This window comes from Grammomys surdaster, unplaced genomic scaffold (assembly GCF_004785775.1).
Source record: "Grammomys surdaster isolate TR1022 unplaced genomic scaffold, NIH_TR_1.0 130, whole genome shotgun sequence".
Classification (NCBI taxonomy): Eukaryota; Metazoa; Chordata; class Mammalia; order Rodentia; family Muridae; genus Grammomys; species Grammomys surdaster.
The window spans coordinates 10470710-10492542 of NW_021604588.1; the positions used below are offsets into that span (position 1 = coordinate 10470710).

Below are 21833 nucleotides of genomic sequence, written 5' to 3' on the forward strand. Positions count from 1 at the left end.
AGATAGATAGATAGATAGATAGATAGATAGATAGATAGATAGATAGATAGATAGATAGATGTACACATATAGATATATAGCTGTTAGCTTGGTGTTTTTGTGGGGCTCCTAACAGTGGAAGTCTCTGATCCTTCTGCCTGCCCCTGGGACACTTTTCCTCCTGTTGGGTTGCCTTGTCCAGGTCAATATGAAGGCTTTTGCCTTGTCTTATTGTATCTTGTTTTGTTGTGTTGGTTGTTGTCTCTTAAAGGCCTGCTCCTTTCTGAAGGGAAATGCAGAGGGGTTGGATCTAGGGGAAAGAGGGAGCCAAAGTGGGGCTTGCAGGAGTGGAGAAAGGGGAAAATGTGGTCAGAGTGCATTGTATAAGAGAAAAATCTATTTTCAACTTTTAAAAAAAAAAGTGTGTCAGAAGGTGAACTTCACTCCCACTTCTCCGCCCTTGGGTTATCATCGTCGCTTCAGAAGCCTGGCTCTGCCACAAACCTCCGGTGTGCTGGGTCATGGATAAAGAGCCACCACCAGGAATGTCAGTGCTACCTCAGAATCCCAGGTGTGGTGGCCAAGCTCTCCCTGCCCTCCCATCAGCTCAGCCAAGTCCTAACACTCGAGACCACAGCCTGCTGAGGCACCTCACTGTGACAGGATGCCTGTTACAGAGCTCTTTCTTATAGAGAGCATAGCATTTGTTACTTACATTCAAGGCTCCTACCTAAGGTTTGTTTGGGCCTCTTCAGCCTACATACTCGGCTTCTCTCTAAGAACTCTAGAAAGGACATAAACTTGCCCCCAGGTGGGAGAGAGAATCTATGGGATGAATCTCAATAGAACTTACACAGTCAAGACAGTAAAATGAACAAGAAAGGAGATGGCTCCCATGTGACCCCGAGTGTCCCCCACATACTGTCCACTCCACTCACAGTGAGAATAGGTCACATGCTGGCTCTCAGAGACCGCCTCTGGAATGTCCTTGAGGTGGTTTCTGAAAGAGTAACAAAAGTCAGTTACAGTCTAGCATAAAGCATGTAAACCTGTCTGCAGGGGACGATAAACTTCCTGAAGTAAGAGCAGTCAAGGCTATTACCCTCCCCAAGTTCACCTTCCTGGAAACACTGATGCATCATCGTAACCATGGCAACCCCACTTTTCCTTTCTTGTCATTCTTGCAGTCATCACTTTTACACTGACTTCTTTTACATCCCTGAGAAGATTAGGGCAGTAATAACAGCAGCTAGGCTCTGTACAGGGCTTTGGGACAATTCCATAGGTGATATAGTAGATCCACCATTGACCCTCTGTGGGAAACACTACACATTTCTTCTTTCTTCCTTCCTTTTCTTTCTTCTTTCTTTCTTTCCCTAGCTGTCCTAGAACTCCCTCTGTAGACCAGGCTGGCCTCAAACTCACAGAGATCTTCCTGCCTCTGCCTCCCAAGTGCTGGGACTAAAGGCGTGTGCCACCACCATTCAGCAGGTTTCTGAACTCTTTCCATCATAGCATTGCTGCTATCTATTTTGATCTAGATTTTGTCACATCCTGGATCAACTTGTTCTTTAGGACTTCTGTTATCTGAAAAACGTATCCAAGTATGTCCTTTACAGCACAAAATGTTCTCAAATACTGAACAGAACAGACTCCTGTGGCATAGCATTTAAAATGGCCATCCTTTAAAATGATAACCTTTAAAGGGAAAAGGAGAGATTAGACATTAAAAATAATAAGTGGGGACTGGAGAGATGGCTCAGAGGTTAAGAGTAAAGCTTACTCTTCCAAAGGTTCTGAGTTCAATTCCCAGCAACCACCTGGTGGCTCACAACGATCAATAATGAGATCTAGTGTCCTCTTCTGGCCTGCAGGCATACATGCAGGCAGAATGCTGTATATATAATAAATAAATCTTAAAAATAAATGGAAAAAAATTGAAACTTGGTCAGTAAAATTGGAACAATTCAAAAGTGACTCTAGCTATCCGGCAGGAGCCATCTGTAGAAACATGAACTGGGGGTGTTGCTCTATTTCATCTTATCCTTCCATGGAAAGGAAAGGTGGGAAGTTAGCAAGACATTCACCCAAAATGGCAGATCACCAGTCATGCCCCAGAAAGTCCCTAACTTTTCTCCTCACGGTTGAGAAGTAGGAGCTTCCCACTGTTTTTTACCCTTTTCTTGCACTAAGGATAACTTTTTTCTAAACAAACAAACAGACAAAAGAAAGTCAGATGTGGCAGTATATGCCTGAATCCCGCTACTCCAGGGACAGAGGCAGCAGAGTGGGCACTGTGAGGTCATAAAGAGATCCCATCTAAACAAAAGAGGGAATTATAAGAACCATGTTCCTGGGTTGGAGAGTATAGCCAAGTTGGTAGAAAGCTTGTGTAGGATGCACAATGTTCAAGCTTCAACCCCAGCCCCACATACACAGAGCATGGTGGTACATGCCTGCAAGTCAGCACTGGGCAAACGGAGGATCAGAAGTTCATCCTCAGAGACACAGACAGTTCAAGGCCAGCCTGGTCTACCTGAGATCATGCCTCAAAAAAATAAAATAAATCAGGGGACAGGGGAGGAGCGGGGAGTGGGTCATGCCTTTAATCCCAGCACTCAGGAGTCAGAGGCAGGCGGATCTCTGTGAGTTTAAAGCCAGCTTGGTCTACAGAGTGAGTTCCAGGACTACCAGAGCTACACAGAGAAAACCTGTCTTGAAAATAAAACAAAATAAAATAAAATAAAATAAAATAAAATAGCAGTATACATATTCTTAAAAGTTGGGTAAAATGTGGAGTAAATTATTTTAAAATCTAAATCACATTTTAAGGTGGTTATGTTACATTCAATAATCCACAGTAAAACAAAGATGATAAAATGCTGCCAGCTGTGGGCTCTCCTGGACCTAAAGGACCTGCTGTAGGAACAACCACCTGTGACTTGGTTTGAATTTTGTTGAGTTTGTTCGTCGGTAACCTGAGCATTGCAGCATGTTTCCAGCGAAGGCCAGGCGAGCACCAGCTCTGCTCAAGAAGCCTCCTGTCTGCAGAATTCAGCTGGCAAGATCTGACTGAAATCCCACTCACCTTTCCTTGGCATCCAAGAAGGCCTTGGCGAAAGGGTTGTGTTTGATTTTGAGAGCTGTTATCTTGCAAAGATAAGAAGTGTTAGTGAGACCTTGCGATACAGACAGAGCCCTGTCTCCCCCTGGGAATGTCTGTAAAGTCACCACTCCCTCCCCATGTCTCAGGGATCAGGAGAGCCCCTCAGTGCTAACAGACTGCTCTTCCTTTCCTTTCCTTGTTTTCATTCTTACCCAAGAATCCCTGAGCCCAGCCATAAAAGACTCCCTTTCCTATCACACAGTGGGGAGCACAGCGCGCATAATTCCCACTTACACTGTTCAGTTCAGCATCAACTCCCTTGTTCTCCTGTAACCCACTTACCACCAGGCCATGTAAATGCAAAAATCACATCATCCGTTCCCATCCACCGTCCCTGTCCATAATCAAAATCCATTCAGTCGGTGAACAGGACAGAATGCTGTGACAAACCATTATACGCATCTGTCTGTTAAGACATAGATTTTACAATGACATGGAAATATTAGACTCATAAAGAAAAGGGAAAATGCAAAACTTTACAGTTCTGAGTCTGCATTTTCTTTCATCTGTTATAATGATCAAGACAGAGACACAGAGACATACTGAAAAACAGCCAGAGACAAAGGCAGAGCTAGAGAAAGAGCTGACAACAGGGAGACAGTTTCTGTGTTCATCTCCCACCAACTGGTATATAAGTGCCCGGAGAATGACAGCAGTGCCTGTATTGTTCATTGCAGTGTTTCTAGCATCTGTGATAAGAGCCGGCATGTGCTGGTATCCAGCAAATACTTTTGAATAAGTATTGAACAAAATATTGATGTCTGCAAAAGCCTATGACTCGCTGGGTGTGGGAAGAAAATTAAGTATAAAAGTCCAGCTCTTTCTAAAAAAAGAGAGCGTTGCAGTGTCAGGAGCAGAGCAGCTGTCCCTCTTGGGTTAAGCCTGGAGAGGTTGGATGGAAGTGAAGGAGCCCCATACCTGCTCAACAACCAGGGAAAACTGTGGGTGGTAGGAGGCTCTGAGCTTAGGTTTCACATAGCTTCGTCTCCAGGGGATTTATTCAAATTCAAGGAGTGGCTAAGTCAGACTGAAGGCTGCTTGCTAAAAGAGTCACCATTGCCAGCCAGCTGGTTCAAGGAGAACCTGTGGCCAGGAAAAGTTTCTGAGTATTTCCCAAATCAGGAATGACAAGAGCCAGTGCTAAGAGCAAGCAGCAGAGAGGTGGACAGGCGAACAGGGACACTTCCCAGAGACACAAAAGCCACACTGTCTCCCTTTAACCGGGACTCCACCCAGAGAGAAGTGGAGAAAAGGCTGGCTGAGAGACTGTGGGTGTTACCTTGAAGGACAGCAGCAGTGGGGAGCATCTGCTCTGTTGGTCCGCTGCCAGGCTTCCGCCAAGAGCCTGGGCTACTTTATAAAACAGCAGCTACAGACCCTCTGCACATGTGCTGTGAACTGGGTCTGCAACATCATTTAACCTACAGAAACTGAGATGCCAGTTTCCTGCCTGATGGTCACTAGCGCCCTTCCTGGGAGACAAAGCCCTGCAGATTCTAGAAACCATCCCCCAAGAGGCCAAGTGAAAGCAGCCAGAAGTTACTGGGTTTTTAGCCTACCAGATTACCAAGGAGAAAGGGACCGTTTTCATGTGAGGGCTGTCAATGAGATGGCCTTTTGGGGGGACAGACTTGGCATATTTATCAAAGTCTTCAACATACATTCTTCATGTGGAGCACTCCTGTCTCTAGGTGTTCACTACACGAGCAAATTATGATAGACTACCTAGTGTGCTCACTGCAGCGTAATATATAACAGAAAATGAAACAACTTAAGTTCTGCTGGGGACAGGAAGCTATTTACATGAAATGTCATAGATCTGGAAGTGTTATAAGAAAAAAGAGATATGCCTGACTGTAATTTCATAGAAAGAAATCCACTATAGACTACAGAGATGTTTAAGGAAGAAAAGAACGAAACTTCCAAGCTAATGTTTACAAAAAAAGCCAATTTATGTGAAGAAATCTCTATATGAAATCTCTATGAAGAAATCTCCATACGTATCATAGCAAATGGCTGGGGGGCGGGGGCAGGGGAGGCAGCACTTTAACGGTGGCCGTTATAACTTCCATAAAGAATGTGCTTCCAAAAGCAAAAAATAATGCATTTTTACCTTTTTACAGAGCATACTCTGTGCTGTCCACCATTGTGTGTTTTTTTTAAATAAACCTATATTGTCTTTCATGTGTAAGCTTAATCAAAAAGAATCCAGGGTTACCCAGTTGATTCTCAGGACTAACAGCCCCTGGAGAACGGGATGGACTCAGAGTGGTTCACTGAGAGACCAGGCTTGGAATTCTAAAAACTCGGTCAATGTTCGAGTCACTAAGAAAGAAAAAACTTGACTGCTCAGAGAGAAAAAACTGACAGGCAGACAGACAGTCTCATAAAAACCGCAGGAGGACACAGGCGTCAACCCCACAACCTCCAGAACAGAAAGGAGAAGCTGCCCACCACCCTGCCTGTCCACACTCCTCTCACACAGGTCGGCAAAACAGAGTCCAGTTTTCTGGTATGACTCAGCAGTTTTTTAGTGTGAGTGTGTGTGTGTGTGTGTGTGTGTGCGCGCACACACAAACACGAGCACTGTTGAAGCGAGCACATGACTCAGCAGTTTTATAGCTCTATACAACTGTGTTTTATTGGCTCCAAGAGAGGCTGCTTTTGGTGGGCTGCTATAGTTTAGATCTTGAGAGTGTCTCAAAGGCCCATGTGTGAAGGCTTGGCGCCCCTGGGAGGTGGCGGAATGTTGAGGAGATAGACTTAGTCAGAGGTCTTCAGATCACTGAGACATGCCCTTGGAAAGAATTTGGGGAGTTTTTTTTTTCCCCAGAACAGTAAAAGGGGCAGTTAGACCTGTACTGGAGCTTCCAGAACAGAAAGACAAGGTAAGCCTTCTCTGTATTGTCTTCTATACCTGTAGCAGCGACAGAAAGCTGACTAATGTACGGGCCTTCGGCAAACAGACAGGCACAGGAGCCTCGACACGCACCTCACTGTTCAGCCTTATCACTGATTTTGAGCATCAGAATCCTCAAAACTCTAAATTCTATTCAGTCTCGCCTGCAATAAAAAGATTCCTCACCAATTCTGACATGCTCTTCCATCCTGTAACATTCACACACGCCGATACACCAGGGGAGGGGGCCCCAGATCTGTACACAGGTACAGGCATACACACACACACACACACACACACACACACGTGCAACAGACACACACGCTCACTTACCTCCTCGTTCTGATAGGCAGTCACAGCGATGAACTGAGTCTCGGGGAAGGAGCAATTCATGACCATGCGATGGGCACCTCCAACGCGTACTATGTGAACCTGAGGCTCATACTTATGCAGAGAATTCAGCATTATCTGTTTAATGGGAGGAAAAACGGTTATAAAGCAAAGCTAAGCCCAGCGTATCACAGTTGATCAGCTAGTCAGCACCTTGGATTCTTCCCAAGCTCAACACCCCACCCAGCCCAGCCTAGGGACACACACGCACACACACACACACACACACACACACACACGAAAGCCTATGTCAGACGAATATGGAGACGTTTTTTAGACACTCCCAACAAGCACTGCAATGATGCTCACATTGGAGTCAGAAGCAGACAGCCCAGGAAAAGCTGTTCTTAAGCCTTCTTTTATCTACCTAAATCCAGGCTTCCATTTTCTTGATTCCTCTGTGTTCAGCATGACTATGTACATTTCAATCCATTCAAATATATATATTTGCTCATATATTTAGAATCCTAGTAACTCGAAATATTAACCGCAGCTACAGGCTGAGATCTGACGCCAGGGGATTACACTAAATTTACTGTTCATGATTTAAATGAGAGGCTATTGAAAGCCTCATGCTGTGAGATCTAACTGGGCAGGAACAACTAACCTTCAAGTTTCCATTTTAATAAAGAACATCCTGGCTCACACAAAGCCTGGGGTTACATTACTTCTACCTCCTAAACTATGAACTCTCAAGGTCCCCGCCACTTAGCACCAAGAGAAAGGAGAAAGCACAGGCTTAGCACAAACAAAGCCAAATATGAGGGCTGGGGAGAGGTCCAAGTCCCATCTCCCTCAGCCCCACATAGTCTGCATTTTATAAAGTAACTGACAGTCTAACCCAGGGAGCTGGCTTTGCAACCTGCCTCAGAAATGGAGGGGGAAGGCTTTCACATCATGTTTGCTCTAATTGGAGATTTTAAATAAAACCTTCCTTATTTAAGGTTTGTTTGGATTATTTTTTTTTTCTGGAAAAAACCCACAAAGCTGATTCAATATTCTATTGATAATTATCATAATGCCCAAGCAGAAGAAGTAATTATTTCATTTAGGAGCAGCTTTTTATTAAGGTATTTGTGTGTTGCCAACATGCCACTTACACCAAAAAAAAAGGGGGGGGAGAGAAAAACAAAACCCCGGTACCCACAAACATCTCCCTCCCTGGGCTGGGTAAAAAGCACCACACACAAGACAAAACGGAAAAGAGCCCAATGATTAAGTAAACTAGTGCACTCTCGTTCTCTTAACATCGGGAAGTCCATTAAAAACTGAAGCACCAATTAAGAGCTGTTTATTCCTGTTTACATTTGGACTCCAGGAAATAACCGGCTTCTGTGGGCAAAGAGGCTGGTGAGGACCTCTCTAATTGCCTAAATGCACCCTTGATGTTTCTTGATTGGCGTGTGGGGAGGCCGCGCGTACCTGCCCACCTCCGTTGAGCTTGTTGGTCAGTTTCACTTTGCTGAAGGAGATGGGAGCTTTCATCCAGTGAGCCCCGAAGTTGGGAGAGTCGGGGTGAATGTAGACACAGCTGTGGCTAGAGACCTCTGGCTTGCCTGCGGGTACCCATTCGCCATTGACATACTTCCAGCGGTGACTATCGGTCGGGACAAAATCCAACAGGAGGGAGTACATGGCATTGGGGTCCAGTCCTGTGACACTGATCTTCAGGACTGGGAACATCCGTCTGGGAACACAAAAGGATCTTAGAGGTCCCCGTCCCGTCCTGGCCCCAGAGGCCTCGCACCTCTGAGGAGACCTTCCATGAAATGCTCTGGAAGAGAGGCTACATAGACAGCAGCTGAGACCACTCTTTTACCTGAGCCTCCTTTTAGGAACACGTTTGACACTGGGCTTTGACTATAGAGCACTGTTCTGTGTGTTAAAATCTGCAGAAAATCTGTGTAAAAGTCTGGTCATTTCGTACAGAAGGACATACACACAAGTATGTCCTCAGATGCCACATTCTCAGACAGCTTTCTCTCTCACATCCCAGCGCTACAGACCTGCTCTCCCCAGACTCACACAGAACACTGGTTGTGAGTAAAGGGGATAGTGTGTGGATGGCTGCATGGTAAAGTCAGGGGAAACGGGATGTCAGATGAACAGGGTTAGAGTTCCCTTCCTGCAGACTTCCCAGAGTCTCCCTATACCCATGCACAGGCTGAACAGGGAGCGGTGATGTAAACATGGATTCACTAATCCTTCTCCCCCTAGTACAGTGCCACTGTTTGCATCTACCTAAACATCTGACATCTGATCCCGTTGCTTTTCTTCGGCACCCACAAAGAGAAACCACATAGCAGCCATCACTCCATCCCCAGCTCTTTCTAGACGTCCTGTTTCCAGAAGGAAAAGCAGAAGGAGGTGCCTCTGGGCACCAGGGCCAGATTAGTGTCACAGATTCCTGCCAGCTAGGGGCACAGTTGATAATGCATGTGCTATAATGTCTAAAGTGACCCAAGGTAAGAGTCTAGAACAGCAGCAGGTCTGGCCAGCTGGAGGCCATGATCTAAGGGCAGATGCACTTGGCACATTCACTGGGTATCGTAGTAAACACTTCCCAAGAATCAACTCACTGAGTCCCTGCAACTTTATAAAACTGCACTATAGCAACATGAGCATCCATAAATGAGACTAACTACATGCATCAAATAAAATGCACCAGATAATGTGCAACCCTCCCATATTCCTGGCTGAGAGTCCCATCTCACTTCCCTCCTTGAGATGACTTCCCTTTCAGGTCACCAGGAAGGCTGATGATGTAATATCTTCCCTGTTCTGATTTCTTTTGCCTTTTTCCTTAATAGAATCAGTAGAAGGGAGTTTCTCCATTATTTTCTCTTAATATCAGATTGATATTTCTCTTCTCTGTGAATTTTAATGTTTTCCATTATTTTAATAGTATTGGCCCAGTGTAGACAAGAGGAGTTACTGAATACAAGTGTCCTTTGCAAAGAAAGATAAATGTGGACATTAGATAAATGACATAGAGACCCAGGAAGTCATTCTAACAGCTGGGAAGGTCTGTTATTCATAGGAGGTATGGTTGCAAGTGCTCTGTCTTCTGGTCCCAAGCTTCTCCCAAAGTGATACATTTGGGGTTTGTTTTTGTTTTGTTCTACTTCATTTTACATTATAAATACACACACACATGCACGTGCACACACTCACACGAATAGAGTATGGTCAGTGGCAAAGTGAAAGGAACAGTCACATTTGGGAGGCAGAGGCAGGTGGATCTCTATGAGTTCAAGACCAACCTGGTCTATATAGTGAGTTCCAGGCCATCCAAGGCTACATAATCAGACCTTCTCTTTAGATAGATAGATAGATAGATAGATAGATAGATAGATAGATAGATAGATAGATAGAGATAGACAGACAGATAACAGCACAAGCATGACATACAATTGTCATTTTGTGAACTAAAGTACCACGAGGAATGTAGCATCAGTATCATGTCATTCTAAGTAAGAGGAAAAAATCTGCAAAGTATATCTGTTCCCCACACAGTCAGCACAGAACGATGCAACTGCTCAAGAGGACAGTGTGGCATCAAACACAGGGAGTTTTTGTATAGTTCTCACTCACCATTAACAAGATAATTTAATGCAAGTTCACTTTCTGGTGATAATTGTTACCATATGCACCCAGGGGTTAGAGTAAGTTACATCTCATTTAAGTCTTCCTTCTTCACAAGAAGATGTCACTATGCCCCTGTTTTAGTACAAAGACCTAAAGGTTCTCATAAGCCTATCAGCCAAGAGACTGAAAGAAAAAGCTGTATCTGCTGGGGCAAAGAGAAGGAAATCCCCCATAGGTCTTTCCATAATAAGACCCACTCTTAGACTCAAAGCTCTATTGTGTGAAGAAGAAACCCATAATGGTATTTCAGAGATAAACTTGATACTGTAAAGAAACCTAGACTGTACAAGTAGACACTCAACATCACTAGTCATCCTAAAAGCATACACGTGAGATGCCTTCAAGGACTTCATGCCTTCAAGGACAGCCACAGTGGAAAAGTGAGACAACAGAAAATGTTGGTGAGGATGGAAAGGGACTGGAGCCCTTCTCACAGCACTGTAGAGGGATTTGAATGGTACAGTCACTTTGGAAAATGGTCTGTTTAACTAAATATGGAGTTATGAGTTAATCTGGAATTCCACTCCTCGGTATGTATGCAGGAAAGATGGAGACACATGACTATGGATATGTCATAGCAGCATTTTTACAAAAACAGATCCGCGAATGATAAGTAGATGAAAAATGCATTACATCCATTTGATAGGGTTTTATTTGGTCACAAAAGATCTGCAGTACTTCTGTGTACATATACATGAACCTTAAAGACCCCTGGGCTATGTGTTAACACTTTCACAAAGAATCACATGACCAGAATAGCTAAATTGACAGAGGCAGAAAGTAGACTAGTGGGCCAGTGATGACTAAAAGATATGGGGTACCTTGGTTGGTCAAAGACAATAAAAATGTCCTAAAATCAATTGTGGAGCAGGATCCTCAATTCTGTGAATTTGCTAAACCTACTGAACTGTGTGCCTTACGTGGATGAGTAATACGTTATATGAACCACATCACACAGTAACGCTGTTAATTAAAATGAAGAAGCGTGGAAGGAGGTCCAATATGAAAAATGATCAAATGATCAACTGTTTTCTGCCCTTTAATGTTCCATTTGCCAAAAACTTTATAATTATTCTTGGTTTTGAGATAGACATGTGAATGAACCAAATAACAAGTAATTTTAATCGCTACTATGGCAATGAGGAATGAATAAATCTGTCAGCTTGTCAAAGGTCTTAGAACTGGACAAGACCTCCCTATTAGCCAAGCTAATCTCTTTCCATCTCATCAACCCTATCCCCTCCTTTGTCTTGGCATACAATGACCTTTGACACATCATCTAAATACCCTTAGTCATCGATCAGGGCAGGACTTTGCTATCAGAGATAGAAGCCACTTCTATCTAAAGTAATTTTTTCCTTCCACTTCACCCCAAAGCTTGACTAAGCAGAGAGGGTATTTGAGGAGTTTAAAAGCCTAGGATGAATCAGCCTCTAACTCACAGACTACCATCATTTAAATCATCCTTGAAAGAGAGTCTCTTCAAAGGGAAAAAAGAGAGAGAGAGAGAGAGAGAGTTGTGGAGAGGGAAGAAAGAGGAAACATGACAAAGTGAGCAACGTGTCCCTAAACACCATGGGTGTTGAGGTTTACCTGCAAACCTGGCTTTGGTTTCACTGTGAAGCTAGCTATCCAGTTTTTATTTCACCAACAGGAATCTTTTGAGATAGCCCTGCTGAAAGAGTCTAGAAGGAGTGAGGGCTTCAGTGAGGGGAAGAGCTAAGGCAGGTTTTGTAAGGAGGGGAAGAACAGAGGCAGTCCAAGGCAACATTCAGGAGATCCTGATCAAAAACACCTTTCTCACTCACCAAACAATAACTGTCATCAGATGCTCACTAGAGCTCTCGGGGTTGAGGTGTGCGTGTGACTATGTGCATGGATGTTGTATGACTATGAAGCACATGGTATATGAATGTCAACACATGAAAGTAAGTAGGCATGAGCTCAGCTATCAATTCCATATAAATCAGAGGGAAGAGAGCAGTAGCATCCTGTAAGAAGCAGATTGTGCAGATAGACATGATATAATTTGTAATTGTAAAAAGTAGAGAAAGTAGTTCACGGGCTATACAGACATGGAGATGAACCTGTCTGAAGTGCAACCTTGCTTCTTCCTCCTTTGTGCTGCCCTCACTGGACACTGCCAGCTGGAGCTGAGCATCCCCAGCACCCCCCACTTAGCAACTGATTCTAACTCTGCATCCCTTCCCCTATTCATGATGGTCAGTAGGTACCAGATATGTCAGAAAATGCTTCCAGTTCTTAAAATCTCTACAAGGCAAATAACTGCATAATATATACATGAAGTACAGCACTTGCCTCTCAGATGAAAATGTTTAGAGATAAAGAAAACAACTGCATTGGGTCTCAGCTCACAGACTAGTGTCTCAGCTACTCGGGAGGCTGAGGCATGAGAAATGTCTCAAGGCCAAGCTGGGGTTCCAAGGAACTTCAAGCCCCACCTGGACAACTTAGTGAGACCCTTCAAAAGAAGGCTGGGAATATAGCTCCATAGTATACCACCTGCCCAGTGTGTAAGCAGCACCCAGTACTGGAAAGAAATAAAGGAAGAAAGAAAAAGGAAGGAAGAGAAGGAGGGATGAGGAAAGGAGGAAATGAAAGAAGAATGGAGGGAGGGAAGAAGAAAGAGGGGAGAGGGAAAGAAGGAAGGGGAGAAGGAGGGAAGAAGGAAGGAGAGAACTACAAGAGATTTAATTGAGTTGCCTGTTTACTCGAATTGAATTCTTTTCGGTCACCTAACACAAATTCCTAAGGGTGGAAGTGAAAGCAAACACGGGCCAGCTGTGTTGTAGTTACTACTGTATCTGAATGGCTAAAAGTGTGGGTGTTGTTGTTGTTGTTGTTGTTGTTGTTGAATTTGCAATGGGAGCAAGGCAGACAGAGGAGAGAAGGGAGCCATGCAAGTGAGTACAAGTGTTCAGGGCTAGGCTCACTCATCTAAGAGAACATTCTGGAAAACTCAAGCTGGTAATGCACAGGGCCAGGCGGTAAAGCAGCTTCTCCTGGAGAAGGACAGCTGACCCACCTGCTGGGGAGACAGCAAGGAAGGCAGGAATCTGGAGAGGAATGGGAAGAGACAATCGGGGGACGGGAAGGAAGAGTCGAGTGAGGAGAAGATAAAGCGGGAAAGCTGTGGTCTGTGGTGTGGAAATAAAGTAAGTCTACTAAAGTAGCCTGAGAACCCAAGGAGAGAGAAAGCAGACCCTGAGCAAGTTCCACCGGTACCCACCCCCGCAGCCCCTCCTCCTCTAAAGCATAAAGCATGCCCAATGCCTGGGGAAATCTTGATCCCAAAGGCTCAGCAGAGGATGTAAGGTAGTTACAGAAAAAGATTTCATTCACAGCAAAGAACCACTTTGGCCACAAGTGCACTGTTTCCACACCAGAAAAAAAAAAAATCACATAATTAGTAGGAGTGACGTTAAGCACAAGTAACTTTAAACTTTAAATACCGAAAGAAATTTTGCTGAGGTTGTTTGTTTGTTTTTTTAAGGCTTAAGAAACACTCTTTTCAAGTGGCAAAGGTACATTCTGCTATAATTTACTATCAGTTTGGATTTTGTAAAGCCTCCAAGAATCCTATTGCCTTTATTAAAATACTTGAACCGTATCTTCATATATTGGTTGCACTCATTTAGATTGCCATACATGGCCGCTTTGATGACCAAATAATGGAATGTACCGGTGTGGTTAGCCAGTAACCCAGCACACACAGAGTGCTTGCCACACAACCAGCTGCGATTCACAAGTGCATCTGCACTCATCTTTGAAAGGGACCAAATCCACTTGAGAATGCAGGGTAGTCCTTTGAAATTAAAAAGTATTTTATATCAAGAAAAGAAATATGTAAAATTAAATTTTCAAATATTCAAAGCAATAAAATGTATAGTACACATATGGGTACCTGTTTGGAAAGGAAAAAAAAGTCACTTTTATAGAAGGTTAGTAGCTTTGCTACCATAATTGTAGTTTATAAAATGTATGTGTTTACCTCATAATTTTGACTCACAACACAGTTTATTGTCATGTAACGGCTCCCAGGTTCATAACCCTCCCAGCTGTACAAGAGATAGCTCACTTTTGGTGTTGCATTTTATTCAGAATTAGAACGCTAAAACACCAGGAATTGAAGGCCTTTTCTCAAGGACAAAAGCCAGCCTCAGGTTCAGTGGGTTTCAACTTTTCTCTATAAGCAAAAATTTCTCTCAAGGTGTCAGAATAAGAGTCCTGGCACAACCAACACTACTGAAAATGTCCTTCAGGGACTTTTGTGTCCATGGGTACCCAAAGATGTGTGAGCATGCAGTGAAGAGTCTCTTTCAAAATATTTGCATCTCCTCTGCTAAGGGCAAGCTTTTAATGTTCCTTCAAAAGCCCCTTAACAGGCTAAGCTTCACAGAATCTGGGAAATACCAGCAGGGAGCGGTATCTGCAATTCCCACTCTTTGCAGGGAGAACAGAAGAAGAAAACTTCTCTTCTCTGAGACCGGATATTAAGGCTTCATTCCCTGTTGCTACGCCAGCTTTCCCATACTCATAACTATGGGAAACACACAATCGAAACTCAACCCTCTCCCTCAACGCACACAAGGAAGCAGGCAGAGATAGGCAATATGGCCCTTTCAATCCCAATATTCAACTCGTTAAAATTGTCTGAAGGATTTGCTGTGCTTAAGAACAAACTATCCAGTCTCCAAATAAAATCAACTTTCACATCCAAACAGGACTGAGCACAAGTCTGCTTCAGGGGACACAGTCAAAAATTAATACCAGTTTCTGACAGTTGAATCCACTTCCCCAGTACACGGGGCATGCTCCTCTGACAAATAATTCCCCATATAATACATGTGTAAGACAGGTGGCCTTCATCTTCCACTGCTCTGATGTTCTCAAAGAAATTAAATTGGCTGAGTGACACCCAGCTGAGACTGTCTTTAAGATGTTCAGAGCATGCTGTCTCTGTATGAAGAGTGGCGGCCTCTTCCCTACTAAAGGTGCCTGACCTTCCTGGTCAAGCGGTGGCCAGCACAAGTGGGCTGCAGTCCAACTCACCTGCCGTTCTTGGTCACGATCATTTCGTTAGTGACTTCCTTGAATCTCTGCCAGAGGGGAGCATCCTCCAGGATGATCTGAAGTTGCTTCTCTGTAGGATCTCCCTTCTCCCTCCCTGCCTGAAGCTCACTTTCCACCACATTAAGCAAGCGAGACACAGTGCCTTCGCCAGCCTTCTGTGTGGCCAGTTCACTCATGGCCGTAGACCCGCTCAAACTTTGCTAAGAGCCGGTCCCACCTTCTTTGCCTCCAGCTCCTTCCTTCCCTCACTTGCTAAGCTTTTCAACACAGGCTGGTCAGTGTCTGGGAGTAGAAGAAGATGCCTTGGTTCTTGCGTAAGCTTCCAATGTGACACCCCTGAAAGTCTCCAAATTATACCACCAACCTGTTAAGCTTCGGTTGGGGAGCAGGGAGGAGAGGGGGGAGAGGTGGAGAAGAAAAAGCGCTCTCTTAATTACTCACTGGATCAGGTGGGAGTCAGCCTGGCTTTCTCATTGGCTGCCCTGCCTACAGTAGACGTTTAAGAAGAGTACTCCATCCAAATTATCAGGCTTTTATCTTGTTGTACCTGAAGAGGTCTAATCGGTGTATTGAGGACAATTTTCCCGTTAATTAAAATTATTCCAGGCCCGGACTGCAACAATCAGCCAAATCATGTGTATAAATTGTGGCATGTGGCACCTATAGAAAAGGAGGCGCTGGTGGGGGAGCGACCAACTTGCTGCCTGGGCGAGCTGTCCTGACAGCATAGTCAGCTGAACTCCATCCACCCGGATCTAGCAACTCGAACAGACACAGAAGTCCTGCAGACAAGAGGAGTCTATGCCGAAGATCAAAGGCTCTGTGCCAAGATACAAGACCTGAGAATAAAGGAAGTTTCCCTGCGTGCTGTACTCAAGGAACTGAAGTCAGGAGGAAAAACTATGGACCTCTTTGCCCTAGGGGGCTCCTTTGTCATCTCCCCACTGACTGCACCCACCCACATTCACACCCTACTTACCTCAAAGGTCCTTTTCACTTTCAGCAAACAGGAGAGCTTTGAACTTTGATCTTCCTCCCTAGAATCCAGATCCTTAGTTTCTCTTATCTCAAGTCCTAGTGAAAGGAAGGGGGAAAGCAATTTGTACCGAATTATTCTGAGAAAAACTCTGTGCCTCCTGAGTGAGAATCAACTTTTTACATCATTAGGCTGAGTGATGCTAACCCTTGGTCCAAAAAGGCTGCCAGTTCTTTTTGGACAGCCTTGGCCAATGCTGTCCTACCAGAGTGAATCCCCCTATTTCCTGAGGATGCGATTAGTAGAAACATTTCCATTTCCTAAAGATACAGCTCAGTGTGACTGGACAGGAAGGTAGAAACCATGAAGGAGACCACCAAGACAGCTGGAACACCCCAGCCCCAGGAGAGCCTAGGGTTCTGGTTTGTCTTGTTATAAAAGAAAACAAGAGTGTCAGAACAAAGGGAAAATGAAAGCAGAAAGCTTAGGGGGAAAGTCCAAATATAGAGGATGCCAAATACGGATTGAGTACCTACTGAGTGCTACACAGAAGGGGAAAGAAGCAACATGAAGTAATTTGGTTATCAACCATGGTAACAAAACGAAGATTACGCAAAAGGGCGAACTGGTGGAGGAAACTGTGCATGGTGAGTCTGGGAGTGGGGGAGTGAGATGGGGGGATCCTGATTCAATGTGCTGTAGAAAGACTATTTGAGAAGGCATCTCAACAGTCACTGAAAGGACACAGGGAAAGCTGAGAGGAGAATATCCAGAAGAGGGGACCCAGAAGTCATAGCTAGGGCCAGGCAGGGACCTACTAGAGGGCAGAGTGGTAGGACACCTTGGTGAAGGGGAAAATGTGGACAGTGCTGAACAGGATATGAAGGAACCAAAGTCTAACATGAACAAATTAGTCCATTTACTGAGGCAGAGAAGCTGAGGGAGATGGGGACTCAAGCAGAGCCACACTTGATTTGGAAATCGTTGTTTCAATTCTATACATATTTATAATGGAAAAAACTGTGGTAGGATATATAATGACCCAAAAGATAACCACACCCTGACCCATGGAGCATATATCACCTCACATAACTAAAAAGAACACTGAAGGTGTGGTTGAAGTAGGGATCTAAAAGCCTGCTCCCAGGGACACACCTCCTCTTCCCAAGTAGTTCACCAACTGGGGATCAAACACTCAAACCTATGAGTCTATGGGGGCCATGCTCATTCAAACCACCGCGAGCAGTAAGTACTCTTAACCACTGAACCATCTTTCCAATTCGCTATACGAGTGTATTTCAGGAAGCTTCTATATTATGGCTTCCACGTGACCTCTCAGAGGTCTTTCATTTATTTGTTCCTCCAACTCCCTCCTCTACTCTGCCCTCATATTTCTCCCCACTCAACCCTCCTTGCTCCGTTAGTCCTGACTCTCCTATACACCACCTCACCCTACCTCTGCTCCCTAGAGGGGTTCCCGAACCCCTTACTAGTTTCGCAAACTCTGTGGGTATTCCAGTTTAAACATACATATCAAAAGCCTGAAAGTTAGTGTCCATATTTGAGAGAGAACATGCGACAGTTGTTTTTCTGGCTCTGGGTTACCTCACTCGGAATAATTATTTCTAGATCTATACATTTACTGGCAAGTTTCATAATTTCATAATCTCATTTTTCTTAATGGTTGAGTAATATCCCATTGTATAAACATACCACACTTTCATTATCTGTTCATGAGCTGACATCCATGCTGTTTTTATCTCTTAGCTATTGCAAAGGGAGCAGCAATGGACATGGAGGAACAAGTGCATTAGGATACAGAGTCCTTTGGATATGAACCCAGTGGTATGGCTGGATCGTGTGATAGATCTAGTTCTAGATTTAGGGGAACCTCCATAGTGGTTGAATCAGTTTGCACTAGTGAATATTGGGTTCTTGAAGTCTTAACCATTGTGATTGGAGTAAAATGTAATCTAAAAAAAAAAAAAGTTTAATTTGCATTTCCCCAATGACTAAAGACATTAAACACTTTGAAAAAAAATCTCTCAGCTATTTGTATTTTTCTTTAAAAAAAAAAAAAAAACTATTGTTTAGTTCCATGCCTCATTTTTTTAAATTGGGTTGTTTGTTTTCTTGTTATTTAGGGTTTTGTAGTTCATTATATATTCTAGATACTCTGGAAAAGACTTTTTCCCATTTATAAGCAACCTCTTCACTCAAATGGTTATGTTCTTTGCTGGACAGAAGCTTTTTGGCTTCATGAAGTCTTCATCAATTTTTGGCCTACTGGGGCCCTGTTCAAAAAGCCCCCTGTGCTTTTTTTGTGTGTAAAAGTTGAAGCATACTCCCTGCTTTCTCCCCTATCTGATTCAGAATATCCACCTTATATTGAACCATTTGGAATCTAGTTTTGTGACAGATAAGGGCCTACTTTTTATAAAATATATATTTATAATATATTTTTATATTACCCAGTTTGACTAGTACCTTATATTGAAGATGCTGTCTTTCCCCCAATGTGTATTGTTAGCTTTTTTGTTGAAAATTGGGTGTTTATAGGGATTTGGGCTTATGTGTAAGCACTCAGTTCTATTCTGTCGATCAGTGTCTAGTCTTATGCTGATAGCATGCTGGTTTTTAAATACTATATGTAGTATACCTTGAAATCTGTGATGATGATACCTCTGGCAGTTTTGTTTGTTTGTTTGTTTGTTTGTTTGTTTTATTGCTCTGGGTTGTTTGGCTATCCAGAGATTTGTGTTTCCTTATAAAATTTAAGATTACTTTTTTTTATAAAAAGAAACTACATTGCAATTTTAAGAGACTGCATTGAATCTGCAGTTTGCTTTTATAGGGTGGCTTTATTCAGAAAATTAATCCTACTGATCCATGGAGTATGAGATGTCTTTTCTTCTGGGTTTTTTTTTTTTTCAATTTCTTTCTTCAGTGTCTTAAAGTCTTCATTGTACAAGTCTTTAGGTTCCTTGCTTAGATTTATTCCAAGATGATTTGGGGGCCATTGTAAACAAAATTGTTCTCCTAATTTCTTTCTCAGTGTATTTCTGTTGCTATATAAAAAGGTCACTGGGATTTGTGTGTTCATTTTGTATCCTACTACCATGCTGAATGTATTTATCAGCTGTAGGAGATTTCTGATGGAATCTTTATGGTCTCTTATGTATAGAATCATATCACCTGCAAAAAAAGAGACTTTGACTTCATTCTTTCCTAGTTATCTTTATCTCTTTTATTTGTCTTATTGCTCTAGCTCAGAGTTCAAGCACTATACTGAGCCAGAAAGGAAAGAGTAGATGTCCTAAGAATAGATGTCCTTAACGTGCTCCTGATTTTGGTGAAAATGTTTTGAGTTTCCCTGTTTAGCATAATGCTAGCTGTAGGCTTGTAGTATATTGCTCTTATTATGTTGAGATACGGCCTCTGCATCTCTAGAGTCTCAGGACTTTTATCATACAGAGATATGGATTAACTGATAAGAGCATGTCTTTCAATGTGGCACATATGTACAGCGGAACACCCTTCTGCCATGCCAAAAGACTAAACGTCGATAACTCACAACAAAACAGATGACTCCACTAAAAGAAACCAGTCACGTGTAACCTCACCCTCATAGATAATTGTCCTCCTCTTGGTGGGGGCTGTCCTTCAAGCCTGGGCTCTTCCTAGAATTCAAAGTTACTCAAAAGGAATCCTTTCTCAAAATAAAGAAATAAAAGTAAAAGGCAATGAAATAAAACTGGAGTCGATCGATTAACGTGCTTGGCTTCACTGAGATGCACAGTAACCTTGATGGAGAATTAGAAGTTGAGTTTGTGATAGATAAATGGATTGTAGTGGGGTTTGTATTTTATTGTTGTTGCTGCTGCTGTTGCTTCCTTACACTTTGCTACAAATGTAAAGCTTAAAACGACATCCTTTGTTATCACAGCTTCTATGGGTCTAAAGTCCAGAAAAGGTATAGCTGGGTTCCCTGCCCCAAGGTTCACATGGTACAGTTAAGGTGTATGTATCGCCTTAACTGAGAGTGGGCTTTGAGGTTTCAAAGGCCCAGACCATTCCCAGTTAGCGTGCTCTCTCTCTGTCTCCTACTTATGGGTAAGGATGTAAGCTCTCAGCTACTGCTCCAGCACCCTGCCTGCCCGCTCCTTACCATGATGGTCATGGACTCTGACCCTTTGGAATCATAAACCACAAATCAAACACTTTTATTTACAAGGCCAGATAGATAGATAGATAGATAGATAGATAGACAGACAGATAGATGATAGCTAGATAGACAGATATGTCAAATCAGGGAGAGGTGTTGCTCTTCTGCCTGATTACCTGACTTCTGTCTCACAGACCCAGCAGGACTCATTGTTGGAGGGTGAGGTGATGCGCTGTTAATTAAAGTGTTCAGTGTAGCTGACACCTGATAGTACTGCCATGTTCTAAGGCACATAGTGGCCCCTGTGTCCGACTTAAAGGACAGAAATTAAAAGGTACGCAACCTGAGCTCATAAGCTTGAGCCCCACTGAACTGTGCTGTTCCCCAAACACACACCAGGCAGAATCCACGTCTGCACATTCAGTCCCTGAAGAAACCTAACACCTCCTTCTCCCTCAGCCAGCGCCACCAGGAAATTAACACCCACCCAGGTACATGAATGGAATTAAAGTGAACAAAAAGACAGCTGTTCTTACCTCTCTTTTTTAATCACTGACACACAGTCCCGGGGATTACTAGCTTTGGGGTGATTTGGGGAGGATTACCCTTTCATTAGTGTCTGGGGTCAGTTCCAATACAATGTTATAGGAGCCTTTTAAGATAACCTCCCATACCAATAACACAGCCTTTCCATGTCTGAAAGGTTAAATTTTGCAAGCGGCCAGCAAACTAACTATTCATCAGATTCCTGAATGCCTATTAGTTTTCAACAGGAACATTACACAGAATTTTATTTCTGCACTGAGTTTCCAAGTGTCTATGAGAACATCATTCTAAATCTCCATTGTAATCTCTAGTAATGACAAGAAGGATTGGGAACTAGACAGATGGCTCAACAGATGAGGGCACTTGTTGTTCTTCCAGAGGACCCATGTTCAGTTCCCAGCACTTACATAGAAGCTCATAAACATCTGTAACTCCAGATCCAGGGCATCTGTGCCCTCTTCTGGCCTCTGTGGACGCTTCACAAATATGATGCACATACATAAAGACTCTTACACATAAAATAAATTTTTAAAAGAAGGAATAAATTCAATTGATCCTATAGGTGAAAAAGCTGAGAGAACTTGGATTCCCCTACAGTTGTTATCAAACATTTACTATACCTTTGTGGAGCTAAGCAGAGAATACACGCACACTAAGAAACAAAGAGAGGCTAGGCATGATGACTGGGCGACTGGGGGAAAGAAAGCCACATGCTCTTTGAGAGGCATCAAAAGATGCTTCAGTCTTAAATACAGAAAAACAAACTGTCTGTAGGCTGCTTGTGCATTCAGACTCCTTTACAAATCCATACTTTCATTTATTCAGCAAATAGCTCAAGTGTCTTCTCTATGTTAGGTGATATACTAAAGAAATGAACAAATGGATTGTTTTGTTTTGTTTTGTTTTGTTTTGTTTTGTTTAAGAACAATCTGCCACCAGCAAGACTTGTACTACCGGAAATAATAGGGCA

General features: G+C 43.3%; 1 protein-coding gene across 4 annotated transcripts in view; it reads right to left on the reverse strand.

Moving 5' to 3' along the window:
- Positions 1–16237, reverse strand: part of Tbx19 (T-box 19) — a 21664-nt gene extending 5427 nt beyond the window's left edge. Inside the window, exons 1-6 of one of the 4 annotated variants that reach the window (XM_028758028.1) lie at positions 16156–16237; positions 15724–15836; positions 7857–8121; positions 6378–6512; positions 3068–3129; positions 918–979 (exon numbers count right to left, since the gene is read on the reverse strand). In XM_028758028.1, coding sequence (XP_028613861.1) covers positions 918–979; positions 3068–3129; positions 6378–6512; positions 7857–8117 — 520 coding nt within the window. In that variant the 5' untranslated portion in view covers positions 8118–8121; positions 15724–15836; positions 16156–16237. Of the gene's footprint in view, positions 1–917; positions 980–3067; positions 3130–6377; positions 6513–7856; positions 8122–15155; positions 15568–15617; positions 15686–15723; positions 15837–16155 lie in introns of those variants that run through there. The other 3 variants (XM_028758019.1, XM_028758034.1, XM_028758009.1) reach the window with 3 other exon arrangements.
- Between the last annotated feature and the right edge of the window lie 5596 nt (positions 16238–21833).